Genomic DNA, 16,563 nt, shown 5'->3' with positions numbered 1-16,563 from the left:
GCAGATAGGGGAATGATTTCCAAATGACACAGAAGTTACATTAGTTCAGATGTGATTTCTTTTTTCCCTAACACATTAATTTTTTGCCCCCATCAAGTTAATGCAAAGCCCATTAACACAGGACTGTACATGATGCCCATTTCCTTCCACTCAGCTCTTGGCTCCATTGAGCCCCGCACTGTGTCTTTCAAGTGCTTACTGCAGGAGTTTCCCTTATCTCATAACCTAGCAGCTTCTATCTTTCTTTACACCTTTTCCATCAAGCTACTTCCACCTATTTTTTTCGCGGGCCTCTCACTGTTGTGGCCTCTCCCGTTGCGGAGCACAGGCTCCGGACGCGCAGGCTCAGCAGCCATGGCTCACGGGCGCAGCCGCTCCGTGGCATGTGGGATCTTCCCGGACCGGGGCCCGAACCCGTGTGCCCTGCATCGGCAGGCGGACTCTCAACCACTGCGCCACCAGGGAAGCCCTCACCTACTTTTTATACTGTATCTACTATATTACTTTCTTGATTAGTGGTAATTTAACATCTTTGAAGTTTGCAAGGATTTTTTTATTAAGATGTTACCATTTTTGTTCTCTGCATTGGTTTTAAGAGCTCTAGCCCAGCCCTATTTTCCTGCAGTTTGCCCTACTATTTTTAGTAAGCAATTTGCGGGATGAAAAGAACAATGTATATTACGTTAGAACAAAAACACCTGCATTCTGGAATGACTGGAGGGGTTCAGAGGAAACACTATCCATCTGCTTTTGGGTAAGCACCCATTATTGTCAAAGATGTCTCTCTTTTTTTTTTTTTTTTTTTTTGCGGTACGCGGGCCTCTCACCGTTGTGGCCTCTCCCGTTGCGGAGCACAGGCTCCGGACGCGCAGGCTCAGCGGCCGTGGCACACGGGCCCTGCCGCTCCGCGGCACGTGGGATCTTCCCGGACAGGGGCACAAACCCATGTCCCCTGCATCGGCAGGCGGACTCTCAACCACCGCGCCACCAGGGAAGCCCAAAGATGCCTCATTATTACAGAAGAGATCATGGGCTTCAAAGTAGAGGAAATGCATCAAAACAGTCAAGGACAAAAACGTCCAGCTAAGGAGTTAAAAGTGCTCCCAGCTTGGAAATGATGTTAGCATAATGAAATTTTCTAAGAAAAGTCAAAGTGATTATCATAGACCCTGACCCAGCTTCTGCCTCTGCAGCTTCCACTGGCCTCAACCTCAGTCATTGACAAATTCACATTCCCATGAGGCCCAGAGAACTGCACATCCCTGAGGCCACTCCTGGCCCCTAGTAATTTTTCTTTGCTGACACCTACCTGTCTGAACAGACCGTGCAGCCTTGACAGGGATGTTTGCAGCCCCTCTCCAGAGCAGAATCCTGATTCAAAATGACATGCCTGAAGCTGAGCATGTGACTATGAATGAAATCTACCATTTCTATGATTTATAAAACCCTCTCTCACACATGCCGTTATCACTAACTTATTTAATACCTAGAATATTAAGAATTGAATACCAATGTTTTGTCTTTAATCCCGCCGCTTCTTAGATATAATGCATCTGATTATAACATTTTTGACTATGACTGTTGTCCGTAAAATGTGTTCCCTTTTTGATCAAAATATTACCATCCTTTTTAGGGATAAAAAAATATTGTTGACAGTAGAAGAAAAGCAAGAATCTACAATTTTTTTCAGTCATTTTCTGTCCATTTTTCTCTATTTAGCCCACAATCTGAAAGGGGCTAGTCACTCTTTCTGGACTTTAATGAACTTTAGAAACCACAGGCAACAAATATTTTATACTTTGATTTTTCTTTATTTAAATAATTTTTAAATTCTGGTGCAACATACTTAATACTCATCCATTATTAATATTGAAATACTCCTGAAAATCTATCCATTTGCCTTATTCCTCTCTTAATCTAACCCCTCCTACTTACGATATATTTTTTATGTCATAGAGCATTATGTTTTGAAAGTTTAGCAATTCAGAGAAACAAATCTATGAAATTGTGTTTAAACCTTAAACAACTCTGTTACTATGTGTTGATCATCTATTTCTGTAACAGTTTTTATCTCATGAAAAGTCTCAGTTGTGTGAATGTGTGTGTGTGTTCCTGAAATAATAAGACATAGAACACAGCTGCTTTATAAACATGCTTGAGACAGAGGCAGCATCCAGTTCTTCAGACAGTGATTATCCCAAATCATACAAGTCATTAACTGAGGAAGCAGGAAAGAAAAGCAGAGTATTCCAACTGGAGGAAGATTAGATCTGCAATTTAAATCTGTCCTGCCATGGTTTTAGTGAAACAAATTCACAATTATTAAAATTGCAAATTTTACATTGCAAAATTGCACACTCACCAAATAAGTATTTCCAGGTAAAGGAGATATTAACTGCAGCTAAGTTCTGTAGCAAGAAAAATTAACTAGCTCAACGTTGTGTGTAAGGAAATGAATGAATATGTTGATAGGATGGGACTTCAAGCCAGAACAGAATATATACCTTGTTCAAAAGAATCAAATCCACAGATTTAGGGAATTAGGGTTATATGTGAAGAAAATATTAAAGAAATCCATGAAAGGGAAAGTGGGCTCCAGTGGAGAGCTACTGGGTAAGAATAAATGGTTCAAGAGAAAAGAAGTGATAGTACCTTGGGAGTTCAGTACTGGAGAGAGAGAGACATTACAATTGTAATCAAATAAGGATTACAAAATGGGCATAGAGCGAAGTATAGTTAAGAGGGGCATTTACAGTATTAGGTATTTACTGATGTTCTTAAAAGCTGAATATTTGATAAATATTTGCCATACCTTGCCAGCTATTTCATTACTCAGAAGCTAGAAGGTTCAAGAGTAATAGTCACAATTTATTGAGTAATTACTCAGTTTCAGCCACTATGCTAAGTATTTCATATATATGATCTTATTTAATTCTTTCCTCAGTCATAAAGAGTATGGCCTCCATTTTTGTAGATAAAGAAATCAAAACCCAGAGAAGTTAAGTATAATAAATTGCATATGGTAAAACAGCTGGGAAGTAGAAGAGATGGATTTGAACCCAGAGCCCATATTCATAACCATCCTTCAAAGATAGAGGGAAAAAAGTCTTAGATAAAAAAGTAAGCTGTTGATTTAAATGTTAGATTTGTTATTAGAAATTAGTAAAACAGAATTGTTTTTATTCAAATTAAGAGGAAATGTATGTGGTCCCACTGACAAAAACTCTAAAAACTAATGTAATATAAGAAAGACTGGAAGTGGCAATGCATATTCATCTGAACATATTTTGAAATGGAGACAGATTTAAACTGAAATTTAATATTAACAATGAAGAAGGATTCACCATGCAATGTAGTCTTATCCGTGTAATCCTTAACCTGACTCAAGACTCTTCCCAGGCGTTTAGTTTTAGATCACTTTGTAGCTGATACGCTTAAATTATTTCGAAGTGTTGAAGTAAATCAATCGTTCACTGGCAGAAATTGAATTTTTCTGTTGTAAAGAGTTTGTTAATGAGTGAGTCTGTGTTTTTGGTTGGTTGGTTGGTTGGGTTTTTGTTTGTTTGTTTTTGGGGGGGTGGGTTTTTGGTTTTGTTTTTGTTTTTTGGAGATGATGACACAATTGCCAGAGTTGAGTTTATGAAAAGCCACACCAGCAGGGAGGATTTAAATGTTTTAAACATTTAATCTGTATTGGTTGAGGGAAATCACAATGAAAATAATAAAAGTGCTTGCACCCCTTCCCTACTTAGCTTGGGATTTCAACAACTATCCTTAATGGCAGCCTCTTAAAGTCCCCATTAAAAAAACAAAGGGGGCTTCCCTGGTGGCGCAGTGGTTGAGAGTCCGCCTGCCGATGCAGGGGACACGGGTTGGTGCCCCGGTCCGGGAAGATCCCACATGCCGCGGAGCGGCTGGGCCCGTGAGCCATGGCCGCTGAGCCTGCGCGTCCGGAGCCTGTGCTCCGCAACGGGAGAGGCCACAACAGTGAGAGGCCCGCGTACCGCAAAAAAAAAAAAACACACACACACAAAGAAAAGAACAAATAAACAAACAAAAAATTGCCCAATTAAAATAGGATAGTCACTTGATGAAGCTTTGAGTTCCAGCTGCCATGACCACTTGGCTAATGGACTCCAGCCTGTGAGTTAAAAACCCTGCCCCAAGCAAAAATCAGGTGACACAGAATAAGTGGAGCACAAGGCTGCCCACTTTCTTATCCACCTGTTGCTACAACATAGGAAGGTTAAAAGTGAGTTGTGTTGTATAGTGTTAAAACCCTCGAAGGGTCCAGGGCAGTTGAAAAACTAGCATACACCTGGGCTGGATTAAAACTGCTAGGTGTCCACATCAAACGATGGTAATCTTATCCTCTACTCTGGCTAGGAGCATTTTGTCTAGCTCAGGGTGCCATTCTTTAGGGGAAAAAAAAAAATTTATAGGGGAGAATAATTGTGATAATGACAATGAAGATAGTAATAAAAATAACTTAGATTACTTGTAACATGCCATGCACCATTCCAAATGCTTCTACACGTATTCATGAATCCTCACAACAATCCTCAGGTGAGAAACCGAAAGCACAAAGAGGCTGTTACTCATGGTCATAAAGGCAGAAATTGGCAGGGCCGTTTTGTAAAGCCCTTAAGTTTGGGGCGGGATGGGGACCTTTTTTTTTTTTACATTAGTAGTGTTATCCTAAATATCAATAATACAGAGGATCAGGGAAGACTTTCTTGTGGAAGTGACTTTTGAGCTAAGAGTGTAAGATTAAGAATTAGACAAAAGGAGACGGGATGGAAATGCAAGACTATTCTAAGCAGAGAGACCAGTGAGTGCAAAACTCTTGAGCTCTCTTGGTTTGAGGACTGGAGCACAGTGAGGAAGAGAGGGGCAAGAGGGTCAGGAGACAGGGGCTGGATCATTGTATCATCTTAAGTACTTTCGGTAATAGCACATAGGCAGATACTATCTCACTATATCGTCATTACATCCCAGACCCTAGCTATCTTAGTATGTGGTTCAGAGAAGGCCGTCTATAAATATAGGTTGACTGAATGAATGAACCCCTACATTTTAGAGAACTTATTTAAGGGATTTATGTTACATTCGTTGCTACAGAACCATTTAAATGAATTTTTATGTAAGGGGCACACAAAACCACACAAAGGTTTTTTTCCCTTTAAAACAAGCCCAAGAATAAAGTTACATCCAATCAGCGCTTCCTTGGCAAGCACTGCGCGCGCGCCGCTTGCCAGTTCCGCGACGCTAGAAGACCCTCTAGCAAGAGAATCACCTTTGCGCTTGCTCAGTTCGGGACTGCTCAACCAGAAGGCGGGTTCCAAAGAAAAGGAAATGGTCGCTGCGCCTGCGTTGCTCCTTCTGGGTCTTAGGCTGGCTGCGCAGGCGCACAGGTACCATTTTGACCGTAAACATCCTGCCGATTTGAACCGAGGATTTGGGCGGCAGGAAGAGCCGCGGCGTAACGGCAGCCATCTTGTTTGTTTGAGTGAATCGGGAAGGAGGCGGCGGCCGTGGCGGCGGCGGGAGCAGCTCCGAAGCTACACCTCACAAGGGCTCCCCCCCTTTCCCCGCCCCCTCCCCCGACCCTTTTCCCCTCCCCAGGCCACCCAGCCCGCCCAACTCCCGGCGGAGAACAAGGTAAGATAGTCGGCCGACCCCTTCTTTTCCTCCGGCTCTCTTCCCCCCACCCGTTCCCTGCCGTCTTGCCGTCGGGGAGCCGGACTCCGGAGGAGGGGCGGGGGGGGAGGGCGAGGGAGACGTCGGCACTGCCTGCGCCCCGGGTCGGGGCAGTGCTGCCACCCTCCGAGCTCCCGAACCGCTGCGCCGCCGCCCAGGCCCCTTGCCCAGGTGCCCACCCTCAGCCGGGACCCGCGCAGCCTGGGCCCGCATCATTGTCTATTGGGTAACAAATGGTTCAGGTCTATTCCAAGGCCAAAGGAGCAGTTACTCGGTCGGTCTCTCGGGGAGACGCGGCTCTGGGCACCGGAGGGCGAGGAGGAGGTTTGAACGAGCGCGCTCTGGGCACCGGGCCGCCTACTTTTTGGGTGAAAATGGCTGTCTGGGAAGACGCGGGATTCGGGGCGGGAGACGGCGGCGGCGGCGGCGGCGGGCTGGCCGCCCGCGACGCCAGCTCCGAGGGGCCGCAGCCGTCCGCCGAGCGTGGGTGCGGGGGTGGGAGACACGCGGGCCCTGCCATCGCGGCCACGGTGGGGCCGGAGAACGGGGCGGGCCCCTCGCCAGGGACCAATGTTGCTCCCCCTTCCCCGTTTTTTTTTTGTTTTTTTTTTTTTTTTTTTAAGGAAAATGGTTACGCCGGAGATATCAAATATTGGCCTGACCCATAGAAAACGCGATCAAGGGAAGTTGCCTCTGATTCTTAGGAAATTAGCATAATTGGTTTTCCTCCCTGGCTTTCCTAGCGATTGAGGATATTGAGTGTTGTATTTGGTGCGGGGGGGGGCGTTTCTGACAAATGCCTGGTGTCTCCTTCCTCGCTGAGAAAGGCTTTGAGAATGATCTGCTGTGATAGTGTGGGGTGACACTGTCGAGCTGTGCTGCTGCCAGACTTAGCGCCTTCTTCAAATTTGAAAGAGGGAAACGCTGGAGGGTTTGGCCACCTTACGATTTGTTAGGCTTTCAGTGTTCAAAAACGCGCTTGAGTTTTTAAGGGTTTCTGGTAAAGGCTACTGTTCATCGGCTTCCCTTTGCAAGCGAAAGTTAACATCTGCTCTCCGTATATTGTTTAGAATGATCATTGAATTCCAGAAACAAATTCCCATTTTCTTCCAACGAATGTAAACGCCAGGGAGCTGTGTGGTTGTGCGGAATGTTGAAGACAGGCTGCAGAAGCTTTCCTAAGTTGTAGAGTCACTAAATTACTTTGTTTCATGTTGGAAGCAACTAATCAATTACTTTTAAAAAGGCATTGATGAGGATGTATGCCATACCCAATGATTAAATTATTACCAGTTTGTAGATGAGGTGACAGCAGTGCATAACTCAGTGGACATAATACCTTTTTGTATACAAGTCAGAATTACATTGATAGAGCATAGCTTTTACCTTTCTTGTGTTTATAGAGGCAACGCATTCGTACAATCTAGGATTAACTTTTCTTAAGGATGAGAATTTCTTTCCTGGTGAGTTCCTATTTATTGGAACATAAAGATTCTGAGAAGTTTTATCTTTATAGTTTGGTACAGAAGGGAAATTTCTAATATCAGAAATAAAGATTTTGTGGTTTTTGTTTAAATGTTGTGATGTCAGAATTGTTAGGCATGATCATGATAGCTGGTATGTGCTCTGTGGGAGATTTTTTTTCCAAAGTAACTATTTGTGTCTGTAGTGGCATTGTGTTGGGTATGATGTTCTGTTTAATTCTCATAATACTGTTTGGGAAACATCCCCATTTTATAGATGAGAAGGCTAAGACTCAGATGTTAATTCACTTTTAACCCTTACAAAACAACTGTGGAGGGAGCTGAGTTTGAACCTAGGACTGTCCGATTGTAAAACTCTTCTTCAAAGAACATTAGTATGAAAAGGGAGGGGAGCTCTAGGGTGCAGGGTTGGAAATACCTTCTGTCCCTGAGACACTCCCCAAGCACCCCCAAAGAGATGGTTCCATTCTTATCTGAGTTCGATGTTGATGTTTTCTAAGGTTAGTTATCACTGAATTTCCACCTTCCAGTTTTTTATAGTTAGGGAAAGTGAACTACACAGATTAAGCAGCTTAACATGCTAGTTACTGGCAAAGCACTCCCAAAATAATTGTTTTTACTTTGAATAGATGACGTTTGTGTATGCCGTAAGTTACAAAAGAAAAGCAGTCCAACAGTACAGAAGGGTAGTCCTCACTTTCTCACTGGGCACAGGTTCCAAAGGTGACCGGTGTCATCAGTTTTGTTTGCACTCCATAGATGTTTTTTGCTCATGCAAGTGCATGTTTGTATACATGTATAGAGAGAGCTCTCTTTTATCATTGTTTAAGAGTGCATGGGAATTCTATTGTATGATTGTATTAATTTGCTACAAGTCACTTATTAAGGGCTAGGTAGGTTATTTCTAATACTTTGCTATTAAAAGTCATGCTGGCAAGGCAACATAGTGTTTAGTTAGACTTGTGGGCTCTGAAGTTCAAGTTCCACTCGCATTAAATGCTGGTGACCTTTGCCACATTCCTTATCCTCTCCTTTTCTCCTTTTCCTGGTTTGTAAAATGGGCCAGTATTTATCTTCTACGACTATCACGAAGAGGATGGACACATAAAATACTTAGAGCTTAGTAAGTTTTTGGTTTTTTTTTTAATTGTTATTATACATCCTCAAATATACTTTTGGTTTATTACTGGAAGTGCAGTTTCTTGCTGGAAAGTATGAGATGTTGCCACATTGCCCTTCAAAGAGGTCATACCAATTTATGCAACCAGTATCCTGCCCTGCTTTTTAACAGATGAGTGAAATATTATAATGATTTAACATCATTGTAGAAACATGAGCTGTAATTTGACTTTGGTTTTTTAGAAACATCTTAAAGAAATCGCCGTTTTTGCGTTCCTGAATATGTTCTAAATTATCAGTCTGTCATTTCACATCAGATTTAAATTACTTTTTAGGATCAATTTTTAAAAGTTGTTTGCTGCTTTAGAAAAAAATTGAGCAATCATGAAATTGGTAAGCTGTGCTTTTTGACCAAATGCAGACTTTCTGCTAAGATCTTTTGTAAAGAATTAGCAAAATTTAGAATCTTTAAAACTTTGAACCAATCTTCTTTAAAGATTGGTTAAAGGTTTGGTATTACTAAGGGAACAAAATGGTTTAAAAGGCAACAATGATTACACTTTACTCTTATTTAGGTACAAGCCAATAGTTGACCCACTGCTGTACATCAGGCTTCCTTTAGTTATTAAGGTGATTTCCTCTTGCTGATTGTTTCCCAGATTAATTTTAGCACCACTCTGCTTTAGTTACTCCCCATCCAATGCCAAGAAAGCATCCGTTTAGGAATCTCTGCCTGGGCATAGCTGGGATATTTTAGGCATGGTACTCTTGACTAGCAGCTGAAGTGCTGGCCATGAACTGCTGACACCTGTTGAGACGTGCCAGTTTCAATTTCTAAAATTTCCAGAATTTTTTACATGTATCAATTATGAGATCACTTGGTGTATTTCATTTCCTTGTTCATTAAACACTTATTTAGTAGTTGACATGCAGCAGGGAGTATTCTAGGAGCCAAATAGTAAGAGTTTTTTTTACTTATTTGGAACATGACTGTCTTCTATAGTGATACTTGGAGCTTATTGTGTATGACAGTGATTGTATTTCTGAGAACATAGAGCTATATTGGATTTCTACAAAATCCTGTAGATTATATTTATAATGCTGTAGAGGCAGCTTAATTGTTATGCTAACAAACTTTAAGGCTTGAAGTAGAAGCGCTGCAACATAGGAGGCTCTCTTTGATTATAGGAAGCAAATTTTGATCTGCTAAGTGGAATAGAAGGTGCACTTGAGGTGTTGTTATTTAATGCTTTTACCTTAGAGCATTTGATCCGAATTCTTCCTAGTTTAGTATTCCTTAGTTGTTTTCTTAACTCCACATTTGAGAGAAAAAGTTCACATCATTAGGCAGTTGATGAAGCCTATTTTATTTTTTTCTTCAGAGAAAATTTTCCTAGTGTGAATTAATGATCCCCTGGAAGCATCTGGTTCAGAGATTGAAAATTCCATTAAGTGATGGAAACTGCAGATGAGGCAAACCTGAGTGAATTACTCTTGCACCACCCTCCCAAACATTTTTTTTTTTTTTTTTTTTTGTGCGGTGCGTGGGCCTCTCCCGTTGCGGAGCACAGGCTCTGGACGCGCAGGCTCAGCGGCCATGGCTCACGGGCCCAGCCGCTCTGCGGCATGTGGGATCTTCCCAGACCGGGGCCCGAACCCGTGTCCCCTGCATCGGCAGGCGGACTCTCAACCACTGCGCCACCAGGGAAGCCCCCTCCCAAACATTTTTGACAGGCATAAAATCTCTTGCCTGGGATACATTAACTAATATGTATGTATTTTCTGTACCTTATTGGAAAGAATGAGTATAGTTTTTAATTGAAAGTACAAAAAGCAAACTCCTTGTTTAAAATTTACAGTCCCTTTGTAAAAACATGAAAATTCAAGTTAACTTACTCTGGATCTTTTTTCTTAAGCTAATTCAAAAGAAATTGTGCATTCCCAATAGCAGTGTGTGAGAAATGGCAGCGTCTCTGTATCCCCACCAGCATTTGCTTCCTGTTGCCATTATGTTTTATTTTAGCTCCTATAAGAGGTGTGCAGTGATATCTTATTGGGTCTTAATTTGCATTTTCCTAATGACTAGTGATGCTGAGCATCTTTCTTGTTTTTAATTTGCCATCGGTATATTCTCTTCCTTGAAATGTCCTTTTTTTTTTTTTTTTTTTTTTGCCCATTTCTAGTTGGATTTTTTTTTTAACTCTTTTAGTTTTGACAGTTCTTTATATATTTTGGATCCAGGTCCTTTTCAGATATGTGGTTTGCAAATATTTTTTCCATCTTCTGTCTTGTCTTTGCATCCTCAGTGGGCTCCTTCATGTTAGGTTCTTTTCCTTTATAGGACATGTTTTTGGTACAATGTCTAAAAATTCTTACCAAGCTTTAGATATCAAAGGTGTTCCTTTGTGGTTTTCTCCTTAAAATTTTACAGTTTTACATTTAAGTCTCCGATTTATTTTGACTTAATTTTTATATAATGTGTGAGGTTTGGATTGAGGTCTTCTTTTTTTTTTTTTTTTTTGGCCTATGGGTGATGTCTGATCACTCAAGCGCCATTTGTCAAAGACTAAAAGACTACCTTCCTTCTTTGAATTGCTTCTGCATCTTTGTGAAAAATCAGTTGGACTTAATTGTGTGGATCTATTTCTGGGTTCTCTGCTCCATTGATCTGTGATTGATCTGTGTATCTTTCTCTTCACACAGTATTGACTGTTGTAGCTACATAATAAGTCTTAAAATTGGGTAGACTGATTCTTCCCACTTTATTTTTCTTTTTCAAAATACTTTTAGCTATTCTGGGTCTTTTGCCTTCCCTTATGAGTTTTAGAAAAATCTTGTCAGTAGCTATTAAAAAACCTCATTAGAGTTTTGATAGGAGCAGTGTTAAAGTTTCTTTAAAAGCTAAAGGAACACTTATCATGCTGTCCAATAACACCACAGAACATTTGTCTTGGAAAAATGAAAAATTAACATTCACCAAGTCTGTGTACACTAATATTTACAGTAGCTTTATTTGAAATAGCGAAAAACTGGAAACAACCGAATGTCCTTCAATAGGTAAATGGCTAAGCAAATTGTGGTACTATAACCACCCCCATGGAATGCTGCTCAGCAATGAAAGGGAACATACTGTTAAGACATGCAACAAACACTTGGATGAATTTGTATCATGATGCTGAATCCAAGAAGCTGTTCCAAAAAGTCACATACTGTATGATTCCGTTTATATAACATTCTCAAAATGCTAAAATTTGAGTAAAGAACAGAGCAGTGGTTGCCAGGACTTAGGAATGGTAGGGAGCAAGGGATAGGTGTGACATAAGTTTTAAAAGTTTTTAAATTTTTATTAGTTTTCATGTGTTTTGGGTGTGCTTGAGTTTCTTTCTGTAAAAGCATGACTTACCTTTTTTTAGTGTTACGGACATTTCAGAAAAAATTCAGTTGGCAAAATAGATTTTCTAAAGTTTTCTGTGGAAAAGGGAAAATACATGATATAAGGGAAATTATCTTTTTACACCGTTCACATGCTCTCCAAGCTGGAGTTTTGCAGGCTGCCTTTTTTTTTTCTTAGGTATTAATACATTAGGTTACTAAAAGGAAAATAAAAGAATAACATACTTGTGTTTCTACTAAGACTGTTTCAGTCATGAGTTAAATTGTATACTGTATCATTGTCTTGAATTTAGTGATCAAGTGCTTTCCAGATTCCTGAGTTGAGAAAACTATACAATGCTTATCTTTTTAAGGCTCAGCTTTTGAAAACTGCTTACCTGTAAAATGGGGCCAACCCACTTACTTATCTGCGTGGTGAAATATGAAATGCTTGTCATGAGGTAGCAATTATTATATAATGCATTTAGCTAAGAATCTCAGTTTTTAATGGGGTTCTAAACATGGAAATTTCCTCATTGATTAATATCTGTGCCTGAGTGTTTTTCTTCTTGGACATTCTTTTCTTGTCATGAAGAATATATTTTTTGGCTTTTGGCCAGAAGCAGACTTATTTTTACAGTTAGTAATCAGGATAGGAATGGAATTAACACTTGATGGAACTTCAAAAAGAAGAGTTTTCTGAAGACAGTTTTTACTTAAAGGAAAAAAAACCAGACTAGCACTTTTAAGATGACAATAGGGCATGGAAGTGACCTGACTTGTCCCCTTACCTTTCAGCTTAGCATTTGGGGGGATCTTTTCTTACCTTCTCAAAATTAAACAATAGATTGTTTTTTATATGCATACTATACTTCACTCAAGCCTTTCATAGTTTTCATATTTAGAAGAATAGGAGACTTTTATTTTCAGGTTTCTTGTATGTCTTGATAAATAATTCAGTTCTCATGTGGTGTTGTTTGCATTAACTTTTTGTCCCCTTCAGGTTTCCTCCTGTTTCATAGTCAACCAGAACAATGTTCTACGCACATTTTGTCCTCAGTAAAAGAGGGCCTCTGGCCAAAATTTGGCTAGCGGCCCACTGGGATAAGAAGCTAACCAAAGCCCATGTGTTTGAGTGTAATTTAGAGAGCAGTGTGGAGAGTATCATCTCACCGAAGGTATGTTTGATGTTGATATTTTTATTCACTTCGTTGATTGTTCATTGATGTGTGAAATAGAATTCTATAAAAACAGTTTCTTAGGTAGGCACCGATGTATACTGGAGGTAAAGAAAATCCATAGCCAGAGTTTCAATTTGATACTCTCTTCTCTTTAAAAATTCTGTTGAGTACACAGATACCTTCATTTGCCTCTTTCAGTGGCAGATAAGCATGGTCGGGCAGTACCCAAATATTTTATATTTAACTTTCTAGATGTTTTTTATACTAAATATGTGTACAGGTGTTCCTGATTGAGGAATTTACAAAGTTTTCAAAATAAGGACCCGTTACTTAGAGAACGTTGCAGGGGCCAGATCTGACTTGATACTGGACCCACGCAGCAGATAGCATCCAGAGCACCTGCTCCACCTCAGCTTCCCAGGCCTACTTGCCGTTTCTTGAAGATACCAGAACTTTTCCCCATCGTAGAACTTTTGTACTTGGCCATCTTTCCCTGAATATTTAATTACTGTGTTCCCCTAGAATGGAAGCCTTATGAATGTCCTTACCTTATCTGCCTTGCTTACTACTCTGTTTCTAGAGGAGATTTTATTGATATCCTCTGAAACTTCTGAAGCAGTGGTTTCCACCCTTGTATTTCACAAATAGTATGACTTAATGTGTGTTTTTTGTGTTGCCAAGGAAAGACCATTCAAACAAACAGTCACAATTATAGCTACTAACATCATGAGCATTTCATTGAGGAACAGACAGGTTGACTTTAAAAATGTATGAAGGGCTAATCTCAAAATAAAGGTATAGTCCTTGAATATAATTTTTATATATCCACATACACACACATATCACATCTGTGTTTTAAAGGTCCTTTCCTGGGCTTTGTATTTATGCATATGCATACACACATACATGTACCAGTTCTCCTATTTTGAAAGCATTCCAGATTGCAGCTCCCTGGATCAGCATTGGGAGCTCCTCTTAGAATTAACAGTTTGGACAATGCTGGTATAGTGTGTTAAATAAGAGTAGTTCTTTACTGCTGAAGGAGCAAGGGCATCCCAGGAACAAAGGTGGGATGTAGCAGAGACTTGTTCAGAAAAGTTTTCTGGGAAAATAAATGTTTCACAGGAGAGAAGTGAAAGTTTGTATTTGGAATTAGATTAAATTATAAAATTTCTATCTGTATATGGAAATTCAGCTGGCCTTAGAGTTATAGTGTAGAATTTATTGGTGTTGAAGATGTTTCTATTATGTTATTTCTAAGACAATACTAATTAAAAAACTTTACAAACGGGAAAATAAGTGACCTGTAGTTCTGCCACCTAGAGAAACCTTTAGTATTTTGCTATGTCTTCTAGACTTTTATGGGTGCATGTGTTATACATGTAATTTTTCTCCTTTTTTATGCATGTATAAAAAAACTGCACTGTAAGTTTTGTAACAGGACTGCATTCAGGAAAAGCTCTGTTCATAACTCTGCCATCATTTTTAATGGTTGCATTGTACATTGTCATAGTCTTTTACCCACAGAACTTAAATACACAAAAAAACCCAGAAACACAACTTGACCAAAATTGAAGTGAGGTTATTTGTGTTTTCATAAATTCTAATGTGTATGGTTATGGGGAGCTGCTGCAGACACTCTCGGGAATGTTTTAATAAACGGCATGTGCACTGCATTACCTTTATAATATTCAAAAAGCTCTGAATTCCAAAACACATTTGGCCCCTAGGACTTCATATAAAGGATTATGGACCTGAAATTTATCATTTTGATTGTGTATGATTTGTTTGACCAGCTTCTTTTGGGAAGGAGGGAAATAATCCATATTTTTTCCAAATTTTTTGAATTTAATTCCTCTGGTCTGTATAATGCAACCATTAAAAATTATGATAATGCTATGAACAGAGCTTTTCCTGGCTGCAGGCTCATTACAAAACAATATAATACAGTTTTTTGTGTACACATGCACACAAAAAGAAAAATTGTGTTTATGCATATATAAAAGCCTAGAAGGCATATTAAAATATTACTAAAGGTTTCTCTAGGTGGTAGGATTACAAGTTTTTGTTTTCCTCTTTTTAAAAAACAGCCATTTAGTAACTGTTACTTGTAAAATATCTTTTGTTCTCTGTCTTTCCTTAATGTTGATGTTTAGGAATATAATTATTGGAGCAGGTGATATACTTATTTTAAGATTTCTGATGTGCATTAACAATTGTTCTGTGGGGAAATTGCACCAGTGTGCACTGCTGGTCGAATTGTTTGAGAGGATGATATTTTCTTTTTATAGGTCTGTTTACTGAGTTAGGTGAATGGAGAAAGGAGAAATTGAACTCTTTTCTTAAAATTGATAAGTGTGGCTAACTTTAACATCCATAAGCAAGTATTGAGGGTGATTTGGCTTAAAAGGATAACAGACTTTTTCATAATATGTGCAGAGTACTTTGTACCCTATTAGGGACACTACAACTTTAAAAACCATTTCTAAGTGTGTTTTTATTTGATTGATTGATTTTGTTTTATTGTGATAGAATATATCACAATAGATATCTCCACAGGGTGAACTGACCTGAAAATTTCTAATGTCTGCTTTTGTTGTGCAGTTCTTGTGGGTGAAATGTTGGTTTAGTCGTTTAGAACAAGTGGCAGACAAATTGCTCCTTGCAGCTGCATGCGTTCTCTCTCCCCCCTTCCCCTCTCCGTCTCTGGTTGGAACAGCCCCTCTTAAATCCCTGCAGATCAGAGTTTTCCTTGGATGTATAGCCTGTGTTCTTGATTATACCTCCACTCTTAACATGAGCTAGTTCAACAGCAAAAATGCCACACCTCATTTTACCTATTCTGGGACTGAACTCTGAACCAAACTAATCCAGAAAGACAGACTTGGCCCAAACACCACCTTTTTATTTAATGAGGTGACTACTTTATTATCTGCATTTTTAAGAAATTTACTTTGAGGTAACATTGATTTATAACATTATATAGGTTTTATATTTCTACTTCTGTATACCCCACAGTGTGCTCACCACCAAAAATTTAGTTTTCATCCATTACCATACAGTTGATCCCCTTTAGCCATTTTGCCTTTCCCCCCACCCCTTCTCCTAAGGTAACCGCTACTCTCTTCTCTGTATCTCCATGTTTTTGTTTAAACACCACCTTTTAAAAGTTGCTAATTCTGGACAAGGTAATGGCATGCCAAGATTGGGGGTTTTTTCCCTCCTTTTTTCTTAGGTGAAGGTGCAGTCAGCAGTAATTTTAAATTTCCAAAGACTACACCATAAAGGGAGATTCTCATTTTCCATTATGAGCAGTATTTTAATTGGGTATTATTTTTCATATCAGGGATTTATCATCAGATAAGTCCTAGATTTAGTTTTAGTTATAAATTTATAACTATTTAGTTATAAATTTAGTTATAAATTTATTACAGTTTTAGATACTTAAGAATTTATAACACTAAACTTCATAATTTATGCTGTTATGAGATGTGACCATAAATATAGAGCCTGAGAGTTATTGTAAATAGGATTCTAGACTGCTATAGAGAGTACCCATATTAAATAAGACAACACATTGTAAGTTATAAGTAACATAGTGTACTAAGCATAATTTAAACTTTAAGCAAATATTTAACAGCTTTCTTTGCTACTTAAAAATTTGATGTTTTTATGGTGTTATCTGGAAAACAATCTGGTAAAGTTGA

The 16,563-nt window shown here is 39.3% G+C and overlaps 1 protein-coding gene across 2 annotated transcripts in view; it reads left to right on the top strand.

The window, feature by feature from the left end:
* RAD21 (RAD21 cohesin complex component) overlaps positions 1 to 16,563 on the top strand; it is a 49,684-nt gene that overhangs the window by 15,604 nt on the left and 17,517 nt on the right. Inside the window, exons 1-2 of one of the 2 annotated variants that reach the window (XM_082858964.1) lie at positions 5,474 to 5,661; positions 12,679 to 12,853. In XM_082858964.1, coding sequence (XP_082715090.1) covers positions 12,710 to 12,853 — 144 coding nt within the window. In that variant the 5' untranslated portion in view covers positions 5,474 to 5,661; positions 12,679 to 12,709. Of the gene's footprint in view, positions 1 to 5,473; positions 5,662 to 12,678; positions 12,854 to 16,563 lie in introns of those variants that run through there. The other variant, XM_082858965.1, reaches the window with a different exon arrangement.

The sequence above is a fragment of the Leucopleurus acutus genome (assembly GCF_964270905.1).
Source record: "Leucopleurus acutus genome assembly, chromosome: 17".
Lineage (NCBI taxonomy): Eukaryota > Metazoa > Chordata > Mammalia > Artiodactyla > Delphinidae > Leucopleurus > Leucopleurus acutus.
The sequence above is the reverse complement of the archived record's forward strand: the minus strand, read 5'-3'. Positions and strand labels throughout refer to the sequence as shown.